This window comes from Bos javanicus, chromosome 15 (genome assembly GCF_032452875.1).
Source record: "Bos javanicus breed banteng chromosome 15, ARS-OSU_banteng_1.0, whole genome shotgun sequence".
Lineage (NCBI taxonomy): Eukaryota > Metazoa > Chordata > Mammalia > Artiodactyla > Bovidae > Bos > Bos javanicus.
Window position 1 is genome coordinate 61,357,063 of NC_083882.1, and position 17,299 is coordinate 61,374,361.

At 40.9% G+C, this 17,299-nt stretch overlaps 1 protein-coding gene across 3 annotated transcripts in view; it reads right to left on the reverse strand.

Moving 5' to 3' along the window:
• Positions 1–15,587: 15,587 nt before the first annotated feature.
• Positions 15,588–17,299, reverse strand: part of MPPED2 (metallophosphoesterase domain containing 2) — a 210,660-nt gene continuing 208,948 nt past the window's right edge. For all 3 annotated transcript variants that reach the window (XM_061381006.1, XM_061381009.1, XM_061381008.1), the window contains exon 7: positions 15,588–16,985. In XM_061381006.1, the coding sequence (XP_061236990.1) occupies positions 16,867–16,985 (119 nt within the window). In that variant the 3' untranslated portion in view covers positions 15,588–16,866. The remainder of the gene's footprint in view (positions 16,986–17,299) is intronic.

Below are 17,299 nucleotides of genomic sequence, written 5' to 3' on the forward strand. Positions count from 1 at the left end.
TTGTTAGGTCATATGGTAAATGTAGGCTTAATTTCATAAGAAACTACCAACCTGTTTTCCAGATGGTGGTACTATTTTATAATCCTATCAGTAATGCATGAGATTTCTAGTTGTTCTGCATCCTCATTAACATGTGGTACTATCAGATTTTCATTTTGTGCATTTCTTTAAGTCTCTCTAATAGGTATACAGTGGTATCTCTGTAGTTTTAATTTACAAGTAGAGGTATCTCCTTTTCCTAATAATGTTGAACATCTATTCTTGTGTTTATTGACCATCTGTATGTCTTTTTTGGTAAAGTGTCTATTCAAATCCTTTACCCATTTTTAATGTGATTGAATTTTAAGATTCTAATATATTATAGCCATAGATACATGATTTGCAAATATCTTCTCCCAGTGGCTTGTCTTTCCATTTTTCAAATAGTGTCTTTGACAGAGCAGAAGTTTTTAATTTGAAGTCCAACTTACCAATTTTTTTATGAGCTGTGATTTTGGTGTCATCTCTAAAAACTTTTTGATTCCAAGTTGTGTGTATTTTCTTCCATGTTTTCTCCTGAAAACCTTTCAGACTGATGTACAATTAGATCAATAACCTATTTCAAGTTAATTTTTGTATAAGATATGTGGGTTTAGGTCTAAGTTTATTTATTTTTGCATATTAAGTCCAATTGTCCTAACACCATTTGATGAAAACAATTGCTTCTCTTCATTGAATGGGCTTTGCACTTAAAAAAAAAAAATGAACTGTTGTACTCATGTGGGTCTATTTTGGGGCTTCCCAGGTGGCGCTAGTGGTACAGTCAGCCTGCCAATGTAGGAGAGGAAGAAACACAGGCTTGATTCCTGGTCTGAAAGATCCTCTGAAGTAGGGCGTGGCAACCCACTCCGGTATTCTTGCCTGGAGAATGGAGAGAGGAGCCAGGCAGTCCATAGCATCACACAGAGTCAGACACCACTGAAGCAACTTAGCATACATAAACGGTAATTGTCAACATCAAACAGAATGAGTCTTTCCATTTTGTTTTGGAATAATTTTCTAACCTCTGTCATCCTGTGCTAAAAAAGGAGGAGAAAATAAAAAGAAGAAACTTTTAGGGAGCACTGTCCATGTCATATGCACAGGACAATGGGAATTTAATTTTTAAAACAATATATTCCAGGTAGATATTATTTTCCCATTTATGAAGATAAGAGAACTGAACCTCGGAGAATCTTAATAACATGCCCAAGGCCATAGAGTTAATAGAGTCAGAGCTAGGATTTAACCCATGTCAGACCAACCCTCAAGCTCATGCCCTTTCTTCAACAGTCGTTCAACTTTTCTGGATTTTGGAGGTGTGGAATATGCCTGAGAAGACCTTGGATGCTCTGCTGAATTGAATTTTTAATATATCATTTATGCTAAAAAGAAAAACCCTCTGTGATTTTCCAAAAGTCATTCTGTTCTCATGGTTGATATGCAAGCATATTCTTATTTATAGTCTGAACAGAAGGTTTAGTATGGCCTCTCAAAAAACAGTGCCCAGTTAATAATCTAAGAGTAGATTGTCACACTGGCTACAGGAAGATAAATAATCAAGGATTATAAGTCTTTAATTTAATATAACTTATTCTCATTAATTAAATGCCAATTACCTGCTTGTCTTTCCTGGGAACTGGCCTTTGCAATTAATCTTTCCAGAAATGTTGTACACACATGCTCACAGAGGTATTAATATCACTCAAGATTTACAGGCACTGGACTCTTTGGCTTAAACCATCCTCAAACACTCTACACTGTAACCACAGATAATCGTCATAAATTTCCTGATCTTTGACCCAACCGGTTCTTAAATTTCCATTCCCTAACGGGCTTGAGGAGTTCGTATTTATCATACCGAGACGCTTACTTCTAAGGATCAACGCGTTCCAGCAAGGCTCTGAATTTCAGACCTCTGACCCATCCTCCTACTTGGGGCTTTGGTTAGTCACAACAGATGAGAATCCCTGGGGACTAAGAGAGTACTCTGTCCTCTGACTGTCCTCTGCAAAATCAATCAATCACGGACACTATAACCTTACAAAGTACCTGGAGCAACCTGACCCTGAGGAAGCTTTTTGAATGCCCCACCTGCACTGCGGAGAGGGGAATCGCACCCCACTCCAGTACTCTTGCCTGGAAAATCCCATGGATAGAGGAGCCTGGTAGGCTGCAGTCCATGGGGTCGCGAAGAGTCAGACACGGCTGAGCGACCTCACTTTCACTTTTCACTTTTATGCACTGGAGAAGGAAATGGCAACCCACACCAGAATTCTTGCCTGGAGAATCCCAGGGACTGGGGAGCCTGGTGGGCTGCTGTCTATGGGGTCGCACAGAGTCGGACACGACTGAAGCGACTTAGCAGTAGCAGCAGCACCTGCATTGATCCAAGCATTCAATGGCAGCATACATCCGCTGCTGAAAATACTCCCACTTCAACCTTTAGCAGCTGTGTGTAGCTGCAATTTTTTATAAAATTCTTTATCTTCTAGACTGCTTATTCCTTATGCTTGTACATAACCATATCTTTTATAGGTGCTATATATTCAATTCTTGCAAGTGGTTGGTGGTTTGCTTGGCAGACCTGACCTGGAATATGTGCCTTCTAATTCCATACTTCAGCTCAACAAGACAAGGAAATGGAAGTGGAAACCATATTTATTGAAGAAAATCCCAGGTTTACTTGCAAGATCAAATTCACACCATTCTAACATCTGATCAGCTTCTACTGTTACTTTAATATTTTGATTTGAGGGCTCAGAATAGAATTATCTTCATCTCAATCATTAGCTGAATGGTCTTTTTTGTTTACTTATTCTTTAAAATTATATTTAGATAGTGTAAAAAACTGCAAGGGAGATGTCATGAAATAAGAATTAACATGTATTTATATGGGAGGTCTAATCAAACAATTTGATAATGGTAGTGTATGGAGAAGGAAATGGCAACCCACTCCAGTGTTCTTGCCTGGAGAATCCCAGGGACGGGGCAGCCTGGTGGGCTGCCGTCTCTGGGGTTGCACAGAGTCGGACACGACTGAAGCGACTTAGCAGCAGCAGCAGCAGTGCATGTATGCCAGGCACCATGCTAAACTCTTTACATCTTTTCTCACTGCTCTCAACAATCCTGTGAGATGAGTAGTATTAGCCCTTTCATTTTAATGATGAGGAACTGAGGTCCTGAGATTAAATCATTTGATTAAAATCTCATAGGTAGATGGTAGAATCCTGTTCTGAACCAGACCTTACTCCAAATCCTATGTTCCAAACTTGAAACTAAAAATGTAAGCTCTTCACCATCTCAGATTCATCTTTTCAACCACACACTCTGTGAGGTAGCTTAACTATGTAACTAAATCAGTCTATTGGGAGTCTTTAATGTGGGCAGGGCTAAATATCTTACAAGAGATGTTTCATAGCTTATCTTGATCAACTCATTCCTTGAGAATGGACAATTAATTCTTCCAGTTTGTAGGAAACAAAGGAAACAGGGCTTGGGATTTCTTAATAAGTCATTGTCCTTGCAGATAAACATGGTAATACTGATTCCTACCAGTACCTCAAGGGCTATGAATTATTGCAGTTTTTTTCCCCTTTTAGTAGCAGATATAGCTTTGTTTCACTTCACTTATATACTTTCAAGCAATGTCCATGGTCAGGTTGATGAGTTAAGATGACAGGGCTGAATTTGTTGGGGCTCTTGAATAAGAAGAATGAACATCTATCTTCATAAACACACTACTCTGACTTAAACTCAACCTGTTGCACTCACTACCCAAAGTGGGCCACTCTAGGTCCTGCATAACCTTGGCTACTAATCAAGATGGACACATGACCTGGGATAGACACACTGACTAGGAAGAAGCTGATTAGATGATTTTTGTTTTTACTAAGCATCAGATAGAAGATGCATGAACAACTGCTACTGAGATGCCTGGAAATTCTTGGTTCATTTCTTCCTTAGGCTTACTAGCTTCTTGCTATTTATTATGTCTGTATCCTATAATAAACTCTTCTTTTGAGTGAATTAGAGTGAATTTTGGTTCCTTGCAATCAAACATCATCTGAACACGAGAGATGTTTTAAACTTTCTTTAATATCAGAAACAACTCTTTGGAAGTATAAATGGGTAAAGACCCATCAGCTAAAAAGCATAAAATGGTATGTATCAGACTTGAAAGAGTTAACTTGCCCACAAAGAGCTAAGGAGTTGACTTCCTTCTCTTCAGGGGGGCCCAGATTAATTTTGGTGGGTTGTAAATGGTGTTTTTATTCAGGAGTCATGGGACATATGTGGTAAATGTGAGGACTGTCATATGTCTTATAAAGAGCTAATTGTTTGTGAAAGATGCTCTCTCTGTGACACACACAAGTCTGATGTTCACTGGCTGCTGGCTCTTCTATAACAATTTCATTAAACCATCAACCCTTAAACCAGAACATAATGTGACGGAGCAGAGACTGTCTTCTTTGACCTTGGCAGGATCTGGAAACATTAAAAAAGGATCAAATACTCTTCCTTTTTAAATAAACAACTTTATGAAGACCTAATCACCCAGCATACTAAATTGAAGCACAGAACTTATGTCAACCATTTTCTCATTAACACTGTTGCTAATTTTTCATACTGTATCCAATTTTCTCCATGTCTCAGACTAACCACTTACTCTAATTTATTAGCTTAAGAATTGCTGAATTTCATAGGTAAGAAAAAATTATATGTTTCTCCTTTCTTCAAGAATTAGTCTCCCATCCTGGGGAGCTAAAATTCTTCACTCAAGGAATCATTCTTTTTCCATCCTTTAAATTGGTATTTTATCAAATCTCTGGCCTGTGGAATGTTGGCAAGCATTCCCTAGAGTAGAATGTAATGTACTGTTTCGTGTCTTTGTAAAAGTCATTTTGCATTTATCTTCAGAATTATTTTATCATTTTATGAGCAGCTTAACATATTTACTCATGTGTAAATGGACAATGGGTGAAGATTAGAGAGGCTTCATTTGCAGTGAAGACCTCAACAGAGTCTCAAACAAAAAATGGTTGCACTACCAGTTAGGGATTATAAATTGTGGATATCAAATTATGACATAATCTCTAACCTTTAGATACTGCTTTTAAACAGAACAGACAAAATTTCTACAAAAAAATGAATATATATTAAACAGATATATTTTTAAACAGATGTATCTATCTTGGTATCTATATCTACATATCTATCTACGATGTATCAGCCTGAAAAATGGAGTCATAGAACTCATACTCATAGTCATAGAACTCAGTACTGTACTGGAATATTTAGAGTCTTGAGTTTGTAGTTTTTTCTTTAACTGAATGACCTGGGAAATCCCATGGACAGAGCAGCCTGGTGGGCTACAGTCCACGGGGGAGCAATGAGTCAGATACGACTTAGCAACTAAACCACGACCAAAGAAAGTTGTAGAGAGAAGTTTTTTGGCTGACTTACCTGGAATTAAAGGGAGACACCCTAAAACTGTAGGAAAATTCAGAAATCCCCCAAAGCTTTCAAGTAGTCCTAGCGCATGAGAGAGAGATTCTATTCCTCGTTATTTGGGTGTCCATTTCAACCTCACTTTGCAGACATCAATGTTAATATTAGCCAGAGAAGTTCTAAATCCTTGAAGAAGAAAGAGTGCACTCATTGGCCTGTTTTAAGATATATCATCCAAACAATAAAAGTTTAAAAGACCTAAAACTTTAATTTCCTAGATTTAACATTAGCCAGACCGCTCCAGCTTACACACACGCACTCCTAACCACATGGTCCAAAGGTCAATTACTTTGTAATCATTTCTTTCTCCAATAAAGTATGTTTGTCATCAAACACTAATAAATGAATGTACTGGTACCTTTTCCTCTTTATAGACATCATGGCTAAAAAATAAAAGTGATGAAATGTCTGCAAAAATCACAATAGAAAGTGGTGACTGTGTGTTACAGTGTGTTAAAGAAAAGGGAATGGCACCACTGATTTGATGCAGGTCACTTGGAGAAAAGCTCATTTGCTCTGATGCAGGTTTTACCACTGTGGTTAAGGCTTCAGTTGGAGCCTCTCTTTGGCCCAACTCTGCACTCAATATTACACTAAATATGGTGCCTGATGAAGAGTGGCCACGTGAGAAAATATTAGGGACCTGGTGGCTGGCTACAGAGGTACAGATTTGCATCTCTGCCCTCCACCTAACATCCCCCAAGGGCACGTTACTGGCCACTAACACCCAAAAAGTTATCTACTGGGTATGCCACTTCCAAACCTCCTTCCTCAAATGAGGTCTAAAACAGAATCTTTTTGACTTTAGGTAAGGAGTAGAAACATTTTCTAACCCACTGAAAGAACTATACACAGATTCAACTGAAGAGTGACACTTACAATCTTAGAAAACTTTCAGAGGAAAAGGAACTACATAAGAGGAAAAAAACTGCCAACAGAAGTCTCCCTCCAGAATGCCTCTAGGTCAGTAAAAATTACCTGGGGGACTATGAAAGGAGAATGCCTCTATTGAATTGCTTTTAACATTGGTGGAAAGAGGTGGTGGTGAAGGCTTCTTTAAATAGCTTTGAGAATGCTGAGCTTTAAAAACAGTAGGTGATGTCCTTAGCATCCCAGCCAAGCTATTCGCTGCAAATACCACCAACCAACCACAGCACAACTGGCATGGATATAAATATTGATACCAATAAATCAGATACTGCTGAATCTACAAGTAGAGCTGGAAGAGCCTGCATCTTGTCACTTCACTGGAGATACATAATTTATTTTGTGGGAAGAATCTTCGTTAAAAGTAACATTCTCACAAAACAGCCTTCCATGTGCCATTGAGTTGACTGTGCTGGAAAAACCCATCATATGGACTGTGATGGCAGGGGCAGTGGAGGAGAGGTCCAGCTCTCCCTGTCTCCTTACAAAAGCCAGCAGACTTCATATGAATGCAACAACCAGATGTCCTAACATTAGGGAAGATAAATCCATCAATTCAGTTTAAAGAAAGTGAGCAGAAGACATATACAAGTCACACCTATTGGTCTCAGAAATCCAAAAGTTGATTGAGTTTTGGACCTAGATTCTTGCTTTCTCTCCTTATTCTCCTTTCCTCACCCCTACTTCACCTTTTTATTGAATACATTTCTCAGCGTAATTTCTGAACTCAAGCATATTGTATTGCTATCTCTGGATGCTGTACCTGGAGACTTCATCTTTCTTGGGGAAGATGATCTTATTCAATACAGATGCAAGAGAAATACAATGCCAATCTACTATAGTTTCTGACTTTTCCTAGAACATACAGCTTTTGCTTAAAAGATGTGAAATCAACGCATTGTTCCTATTACAATCAGTGGTCTTATGATTAGTTCTAGATTTTTTTTTTTTTGGTTATTCAGCCCTTTAGAAAACAATGTAAGGGAATTTTTATCCTTCTGTACACCTAATTTCAATTCCACTTGTACCCAGAAATATAGCCAGTCAAGGAAAAGGGTTAATTTGCTATATATATGATGTAGTATTGTTGGGAGAAGGCAACGGCGACGCACTCCAGTACTCTTGCCTGGAAAATCCCATGGATGGAGGAGCCTGGTGGGCTGCAGTCCATGGGGTCGCTAAGAGTCTAGCATGACTGAGCAATTTCACTTTCACTTTTCACTTTCATGCACTGGAGAAGGAAATGGCAACCCACTCCAGTGTTCTTGCCTGGAGAATCCCAGGGACAGGGGAGCCTAGTGGGCTGCCGTCTATGGGGTTGCACAGAGTCGGACACGACTGAAGTGACTTAGCAGTAGCAGCAGTATTGTTGACGTACAATCTCTCTCTTCCCCTCCTTTAATACAGAAACACAGTGTGATGATTAGCACTATTGCCGTAAAATTGATTCCAACACATTTTCTCAGGTGAAAGAAACCCTCCAAGTTATATTTTTCAACTTTTTGAGATAAGAAGGTAAACGTGCTATTTCAAATCTTGCCACAAGTTATTAGCACTGCAGATAGGAGTACTGTGTTCAACATTCCAGGGTCTCTGTACTCTAAGATACTTCAAACGTTTCATCTTTATGATCACCATCAGTCAGACAAAAGCTTTGCAGTGTCTGAATCAGTATCAAGTCGGATTTTGAGAATGCCATTCTCTGCCTTGTCTCAAGGAAACTTTAGCAGATAAAAATGATCTTTTGTTAAAAAAATCAATGAATCGATGTATAGTTGCATACATTACTAGGTTTCAGGTGTACAATACAGTGATTGGACATTTAAATACATTAAAGTCTAGTAACCATCTCTCACCAAACAAAATTGTCATAGTATTATTGACTATATTCCTTATCCTGCATGTTATATCCCTGTGACTCATCTGCGAAGTTTGTACCTCTTAATCCAATTTATGTATTTCACCCAGCCCCTCACTCCTCTCCCCTCTGGCAACTGCCAATTTGCTCTCTGTAAGTCCATTTCTGTTATGTCTACTCATTTGCTTTTTAGATTCCACATACAAGTGAAATCACATAGCATTTGACTTTTTCTTCCTTATTTCACTTAGCATAATACCCTCTAAGCCCATCTATATTGTTACAAATGGCAATATCTCATTCTTTTTATGGCTGAGTAATATTCCATTGTGTGTGTATGTGTATCACACCTTTTTTATCCACTCATCTATCAATGGACATCTAGAGTACTTCCATATTTTGGCTATTGCAAATAATGCTTGCTATGAACATGGAGGTGTAGGTATATTTTCAGATTAGTATTTTTTTCTTCAAGTAAATGCCAAGAGGTAGAATTGCTAGCTTGTATAGTGGTTCTATTTTTCACTCTTTTGAGGAACCTCCCTACTGTTTTACATAATGGCCAAAGCAATTTATATTCCCACCAACAGTGTACAAGAGTTCCTATTTCTCCCCATCCTTCTCAACACTTGCTTTTTGTTGTCTACTTGATGATAACCATTCTGACAGAGGTGAGGTGATATCTCATTGTGGTTTGGATTTGCCTTTCCCCAGTGATAAATGATGCTGAGCATCTTTTCATGTGTCTGTTGGCAATTTGTATGTCTTCTTTGGAAAAATGTCTATTCAGATCTAATAAGAATTATCTTGATGTTCCTGTTCTTCTTCCATTTCTGCATCAATGATGTGCAAAACTCTGAAGGGTCAAGGGCCAGACTGTCTCCAGCCTGGGGAGCGAAGTTCAAGGATGTGGGACAAATTAAAAGAAGGAAGGGAAGTGTATTCATGCATGTCATACCCTTTCTCTTCCTGGTGAATATGAGTTCAAGAGAGCTCATGGGGGAATCTCATTACACGTTCAAATGTCCTTACACAGCATCAAAGGCCAAGTTCTAGTTTCCACCCCCCATAACCCAGCCCTAAACGGTCACACTCACAAGAATGTGAGCTCTTATATCTGAGAGCTACAAACCACAGCAGATCCCTGGATCAGCTCCCCAGGAAACACTGGTCAGGAGGATATCAGTGCAGTCCAGGCCAAAGTCACCTTTCAATACAAGTTCAGAGCAGCATAAAGAAACATGTGCGAGGGCAGGATTTCTCCAGGGAGCTATTTCAGATTCCATATAAAAGTAACTTGTGGCCTTGGATAAATCATTCCTTTCACTTATGTGCTGAACGGGAGAAAACAAGTCAACAACTGATGCATGCAAAAGCACTTGGAGGTGATGGATGAAGACATTATGGCGCATTTTGTCAATGGCATACCATTAGAGAAAACCATTTCATAGAGTAAATTAAGAAAACAAACCAGCTACGTGACACATTTGGAATTGCCACTGGTCAGACTGGTTTTTTTCCTCCAGGAATGAAGCTGCATGGGATTGACATTATCACTCAGACTCCCTTTCCTGGGGTAGCTGCCTGTGCTTGTCTGGAGCTTAAACCCCAGTGAGCACCTCCCCAGAACGATGGCCACTCATACAACTGGAGAAAACTGTGCATTACAGACTGATTTTTTTTTTATTGCTGTCTTGAACTATTATTTAAATCTCTGATTGCTGTTTAACTTCATGTGTCAATCTTTTTTTCTTTTTTGGACCAAAACTACTTTTTATGGCAAGAACTGGGTCTTACAAAAGAAGCTTTTTGGTACATCACTGGGCTTACGGTGTCCAATAAATATTTATTGATCTGATCTGTGATTAATTTCTCCTATCTTTCTTGTAGACCTAGCTATTGTCTGCCAAACAATTTATTAAGAAAGCATGTCTTTGGACCTAGATGCTGGGAATGCAGAGACAGAAGATCTTGTCACTGATCTCAGGAAGCTCACAGGCAGACAAGCAGTGATCAGAATGTCCTAAGGTAGAAAGAAGTATGTGTGTGTGGGGTGAGGGGGTGGCTATGATGGTATCAAGGGTGAGGGGTGTCCTGGGTAAGGATAAGGAAACTCAGAAACGTTTCCAGGAAATATGAGGATTAAGTTGTTGCTACTGAAGCATTATTGCCAGTGTGTGCATGGGCATGTTGGGGAGCTCAAGCATGGAGCATTCGGGTTCCAAGTCATTTGCTATCTCTGGAGCTCCTACTGAAAAGCTCAGCCTTGGATTTCCAAGGTCATCCACTAAGGTCGGGGCAGAAACAGGCTATGAAATCACAGCCCTTTCCCCTGGTAAGTGGGCTCTGAGAGCATTCAGATGCACCTCATGGTAACTGTGGCTTCATAAAAATCAAAGCTGATTGATGGGCACAGGCTCTCCGCTCTGTATGTTTAGTCTACTCGTGCTTTTAGTACCACTGTGGCCATGCTTCCTAATGGAAATGCATTTTTCTCTCTCACCATTACCCAGATATAGATGCTCTCGGATATGAAAGGCCTTTTACCTCAAGAGTTTTGTCTTGTAAGGCATCCCTAATTCAGGAAGGAAATAAGAAGGGGTCGAGAAGAACCTACCACAAATGTTTTGTCAGGTAGCTCAGAGAGGGAGAGAGACAGGAATTTAAAGAGCTTGATTTATGGATGGCTGGGCTTTGCAGCTCCTTTACACTGACTCAGTCCAGTTCAAGGAATTCACTTTCTCATGTAAAGGGCTCTAACAGAGAAAAGTAAGCTAAATGTTTATTTCTGCATTTGTAAGAAAGTATCATGGCTGGCAGAATAAAGTCTTCCATTTTTAAATAATAGCTCACTGGGCCCAGGATCCTATGATCAACTCTGACAAACCCACTGTCAAGTAGGAAGCACTCCCATTACACAGGTGTGGAGCCTGAGGCTGAGAGAAGTGACATAGCACATCCAAGGCTGCCCAGATGGCCAATGACAGAGCTGGGATTTGAAAACAACCATGTCTGGTGCCAATGCTGGGGGCTCTGACCCGCACCCAGTGCCTTCCAGACTGGACATGCACATGTGTGTCAAAATGCATGATGGAGAACAGTCCAAGTTCAGAGGGAGCAAGGGCAGAAACAGGCACCCATATCTTCCAGTAGAAGGAACTGGCTGCCCATCAGAGAAAGTGTAGGTGGACAAGTTGAAGGGGAAAAAAGTGAACACTCATGGGAACACTTGGGGGTCAGAGTCTGAGCTTTTTTCAAGTAATCTGGTTTAAATAAGCTCCATATGGGCAACTTATTCTTGGCTACAAAATTACATTATGTCTGGCCAAACTCATCTCCCCATCTTCGATTATTCCTGAATGTCAAGTTGAGAGAGCCGTTTATGTTCAGAGTCTGAATGTCAATGCAGGGCTGTCTCTTTGAATCTGCTGTGTGAGCACGGTGGTGCCACTGAGCCTCTCTGAATGTCTCACGAGCTGCACAGGTGATTTTATACAGGCATCCAGAGAGGCTTCTCAGAGAGGCTTTGCAATTAGCATGGTTTTCTCTTCCATGGGAAGGAAGGACAGAAGTAGATTGGTAGAGGTGACATTTTGCAAAGGAAAAGAAAATAGCTTTAAACTTCTGAGTCATACATGCAGCAATCCTGCTTCTTCACTGCAAAGCAGGAGAAAAAACGTTTTGTGTTAAGAAGGCGATAGCCAGAGTGGGCTTAGAGCCTTCTATGAAACCACTCATTAAGATTGTCCAGTCCAGGATCCCTCCCCACCTCTAATGACCCCCTGCCCCGTGCCCAGCAGTATTTCCAAATGCCTCAGCTCAGAGCCGAATTCTCAAAATTCACTTAATCTCTGAACTCACTTTGGTGTAATAATTAAACAAAAAGTACCTTAAAATTTTTAGGCAAGTGGGAATGGGAAGGCATGAGAAGGGCATGAAAAGACACTGGAAAAGCAAAATACCATGTGGATGTTAACTCTACCAAAGCAGCACATTCTTGCTGGATGAGAGTTGGGGGAGGGGGGTATTATTCTGGGCACAGCAAGTGTTTTATCTGCAATTGACAAGTCCCCAATCCTCCCAGCTTCTGTTTCTCCCTACTTAAGACCTGGGTCACAGTATTTATTTACTTAAGTGATGGAGATGAAGGCAGGCTTAACGCTGGCCACCTGTCAGAACAACAGTGACCTGCCTCTTAAGGGGATTTTGGCATCCCCCAGCATCTTTATAAGACAAAAGGAGCTGGGGAGAGAATGTAGAGAAAAAATTCACTAATTGAGCTTGAAAAAAGATGGTGAGATGAAATGTAAAGACCCAAAGGGCAAGAGAGGCTAAGATCCATGGGTGCCCTTTAATGCGACTTGAAAGAATACAGCCCCCTTCCTGTTCTGAGATTAGATGGGATTTTGCAAACTAGGATACCCAAACTGAAAAATCAGTCTCCCTGATCAGCCTCTAGCAAATGCCCTTGGCATTCTTCATGTTCTTTTTTTTAATTGGAGAAAAATTGCTTTACCATGTTGTGATGGTTTCTGCCATACAACAATGCAAATCAGCCATAATTACACATATATCACCTCCCTTCCCTCCCCACACCGCAGCCCTGCAGATCATCACAGAGTGCCTGCCTGGCCTCCCTGTGTTAAACAGCAACTTCTTACTGGCTATCTAGTTTACACACAGTGGTCTTGAATAATGGAAATAAAAACAAAAATAAACACATGAGACTTAATGAAACCTAAAAGCTTTTGCACAGCAAAGGAAACAATAAACAAGATTAAAAGACAACCCTCAGAATGGGAGAAAATAATTGCAAATGAAACAACTGACAAAAGATTACTCTCCAAAACACATAAGCAGCTCATACAGCTCAATGGGTAGAAGACCTAAACGGACATTTCTCCAAAGAAGACAGATTCTTGTAAAGAGGGATGGCTAATGGTTTCCAATGACTGCAAACAGACACACTTTCTCGGAAACAATGCTCTTGTAGGTGAGAAGTCAACCGGCAGGTCCTGCCTGGAGAATCTCAAGGCAGCTCTGGAGACGTGTTGAACAAGCGTGTGTTACCACTTACTAAGATGCCAGGCAGTGATCGCCACATCGTGTAATGTAGACCAACAATGTACAACGACGTCATCATCATCACCATCACCCCCATTTTACAGGAAGGGTGAGTACCCAGCCAAAGGTATCTGCACCAGTTTGAGGGGAAGCCAGGCACTGGGGAGCCAGGTGCTGGCTCTAGGCTCTGTGCTCTTCTGACTACACTGTGCTAGGCTTCAAGCGGGAAGGACATGGTTCAGCTGGCTGCGGTTATAAAGCCCTGTGCAGTGTGCTTCAGCAGGCCCCCAGGTGAGGGACAGGGAGTACCCCGTGGCCCCATCAATCTTCTATCAGCTCTTGGACAGCATTCTCCTTTCTGTCCTAGAGGTAGGGTGATGAACAGGGAATTGACTAGAGAGTCAAAGAGACCTTCCATTTCCCTAGGGAATGAATTTGAAGCTTCCATTTTCCTAGGGAAAGTGATTTAACTTTTGGAGTCTCAGTTTCCTATCTAAAAAGTGGGGCTTATGTAACCTCTCCCAGAATTCTGAGATCCTGATGCTGGGGAAGACTGAAGGCAAAAGAAGAGGGGGGCAGCAGAGGATGAGATGGTTGGCTACCCTCACCGACTCAATGGACATGAATTTGAGCAAACTCCAGGATATAGTGAAGGACAGGGAAGCCTGGCGTGCTACAGTCCATGGGGTTGCAAAGAGTCAGACACAAGTTGGCAACTGAATAACAACAGAAACAAAATAGGAAACCGACTCAGCAGAGAGCCTGGTTACAGAAGGATAGAAAGCGCACAATGTCTAATCTATTTCTGATGTTTCCTTGTATAAGGCCCAGCGGAGAAAACGTCTGGCCTTGGGACAGTCATCCTGGGCCCCCCGGAGGCAGTTCACACATATGGAATGGTGAACCTGGACCGGCTGAAGGAAGCTCTGTCTGAGCCAGTCCACCCCATAGATTAACAGACTGGGCTGCTTCCTGCCCCCAAACAATGGAAAGCAATTTTAGTAAGTGCTTAGCTTAATTAGTGTCCAGACGTGCTCTCAAGGGCTGGGCACGCACACTTGTCATCGCGATCATCCACCTGTCTCTGGAGAGCCTGCTTTTCCAGAAGTCTGGGCCTAACTCCTTACACTGTAACCAGCTGAAATTCCCATTTGGTCAACGCTCAGTTCAGCACCCGGGGAATGAGCCTGAAATCACCACCCTCTTCTGCTGATGCAGTAGGTCAAGGAAGTATGGTTAACCTCCACAGCACATCTCAGCTACTAAGGTCACGGACCACTTTTGGCTCTGGGTGGCCACCCAAGACACTTCATGAGTATTAACAGTATGACTCTGAGCCAGAATTCTGGCCTAGGACATTCTCTATAATTTGTTGGTACTGAAATCCAAGAATTCTTTTTGTGGATTATACCAAAGGATGCCTCGTGGGTAGGAAGGGAGGAGGATGTGTTAGAATGCTACAATCCAACAGGCACTGGAATGCAGATGTACGGGATATATTGCAGATTCAAGATCACGCTGCTTTTCTTTAATGGCTCTTCCAGAGAAAATAAAAAAGACGTAATATGGTTTTCCCCACCCGGCCCCCTGCTGCCTCCTGGCTGCTGCAACATTCTAGTGTGCGCGTGCCCAGTCTCTAAGTCATGTCTGACTCTTTGCAACCCCATGGACTATAGCCTGCCAGGCTCCTCTGTCCATGGGGTTTCCCAGGCAAGAATACTGGAGTGGGTTGCCTTTTCCTCCTCCAGGGATTCTAGTGGTGGACATTACTTATTTTTAAAAAAAAGTAAGGGGGGGGGGATGGTGACTGCTCCTGGGGACAAAAGGGATCACGCACGGGTTACTCCGTTACCCACTGGTTTGTCTTCTCATTCCCACACACATGTCCACAACAGTCCCTCTTCTGCACAGTCCCTCTGTTCCTATAGACATTACAATAGCTAAAGACTAAATCCTCACCCTCTGAAATCTACAGCAAGATAGATGACAGCATGATGGAAGGAAAGAGTACACTGAGTGCCTTATCGATCTACCTGCCAGCCTGTGAATGGAAGGTAATAAAAATTTATTGAAAATCTGAAAAAAAAAAAAAAGTCACTTATTCTAATTCCTCTGAAAGGGAGTACCAATGTTGCATATGAATAAATCCCTCTTTCCCCAGGACTAAACTACCACCCTCCCACCAGCACAACCCTCCAAACAGCACAGATTTAAAAATCTTGCAATTTTATTTGCATATAAAGGCCGCTAGATATAGAATATCACAATAAATTTAAAGAAACAACTGCTTTCCTAAATGTCATTAACAAGATAACATAAAATAGAATAAAGCTCGACAGCATTTACAATGGGAAAACAGAAAGGACTATTAGCGACAATATTTTGTGCTAGCGAAGATTGCATCAAAACACACAGTGCAAAATGGGGGGTGGGGAGGGAGGAGGACGTAAGGAGGCAATTCAGGGCATTTAAATATAAAGGACAACTAAGCCTTATTTTAGTTAGCTTCCATTGCATCCGTTTAAATCTATACACGCCTGCGAGTGTACCTAGATTTAACTCAAGCTCTTTAAGACCTTGAGTTCTGAGAACATGCGTCAGCTCCTTCGGACTTCTGATGCTCCACGATCAAGCATCCCTTTACAGTTGTACTGTCCTTGGCAATATTAAACCCCTAACTTAGTCATAATACACAAAAAATATTTATATATATAAACCCATATTGAAAAGGAGTCTGCACGCTCGTTTTTTTTTTTTTTAACTGCATGAAATACCTGCTCTTGACAGATTCCATTTCCATATTTTTAAAGCTAAAATAATTTAAAAGAAACAAACAAACGATGAGACCTTGTATAACCACAATATGGATCTCACTAGCTAAGCCATCCTCTAAACGAGAGCTGTTTTTTTCCCTTGACACAGCTTGCTTTATAGTGAGAGTGTGAAGGGAAGTCTTTTCCACGCCTACTTTTGTTGCAAAGATTGCTCTAAATCTGGGCCACGTCTGCAAAAAAGAAGCATTCCCAAGAAAAACAACAACAACAAACATCATAAAAATAAAATACTTCAAACAATACTCTTAAACTGTTGTGCAAATCTGGGTGGTTTTTAAAACACTGCCTACCTGCTTTATTTCTTTTCTTTTTTTTTTTTCCAGCTTAAAGCATATTAAAATAAGACTTTTGTCACCTTTTCAAAAGAAAGCTTGGCTGTCCTTTGGCGAACACTAACAATTTACAATGGCGTGGCCTTTGAGAAAACAGAAGTCATTTTACAAATTCACAACGCTCTTTTGATTCCAAATGGATGCCCCATTTAAAAAAAAAGGAAGAAGAAGCATAACCTCTAGCATCATTCGTGTTCCAGCAATTTACAAAAAGAACTCACAGGATCTGGAAATAAACAAGGAAGAGAATGTAAGTTTATAATTAGAAAAAATGGCAGTTTTTTTAGACCTTCCCTCACATTCCAATTGGGTGTTTGGAGCTTCAGGAACCCTGTGGGTTTGGAAGGTCAAATATAATTGGAGGGTTGGTCGGTTGAAAGCTGACTGTACACGTTGAGGCATTGATGTATGTCGTGTAACCGTCGGTCATAATGCCGTAACCTGTGGAGAGAGAGTGTCACACTTACTGTGAAATATACAAATGATAGTGACTCCGTGCAGGACTATCAGACAAGGAAAACAAAAAAGGCTTTGCCAGTGGGCAGTGAGATGAAATTCAGTGGAGCCCCTGTTACAGCTTTCAGAAGCTGCCTCCCGATTTTATTTTCTTTAAAGGGGGAATCCTCTACTTCAAAGAAAAGTGATTCCTTGTAATTTATTTCAACACTCGATTTGTAGAAGAGAGGCTGTGATTTCTTTACTAGTGAGAATCAAGAAAAAACATTTTTTTCCCTCTTGTTTCAAATGTGATTTTC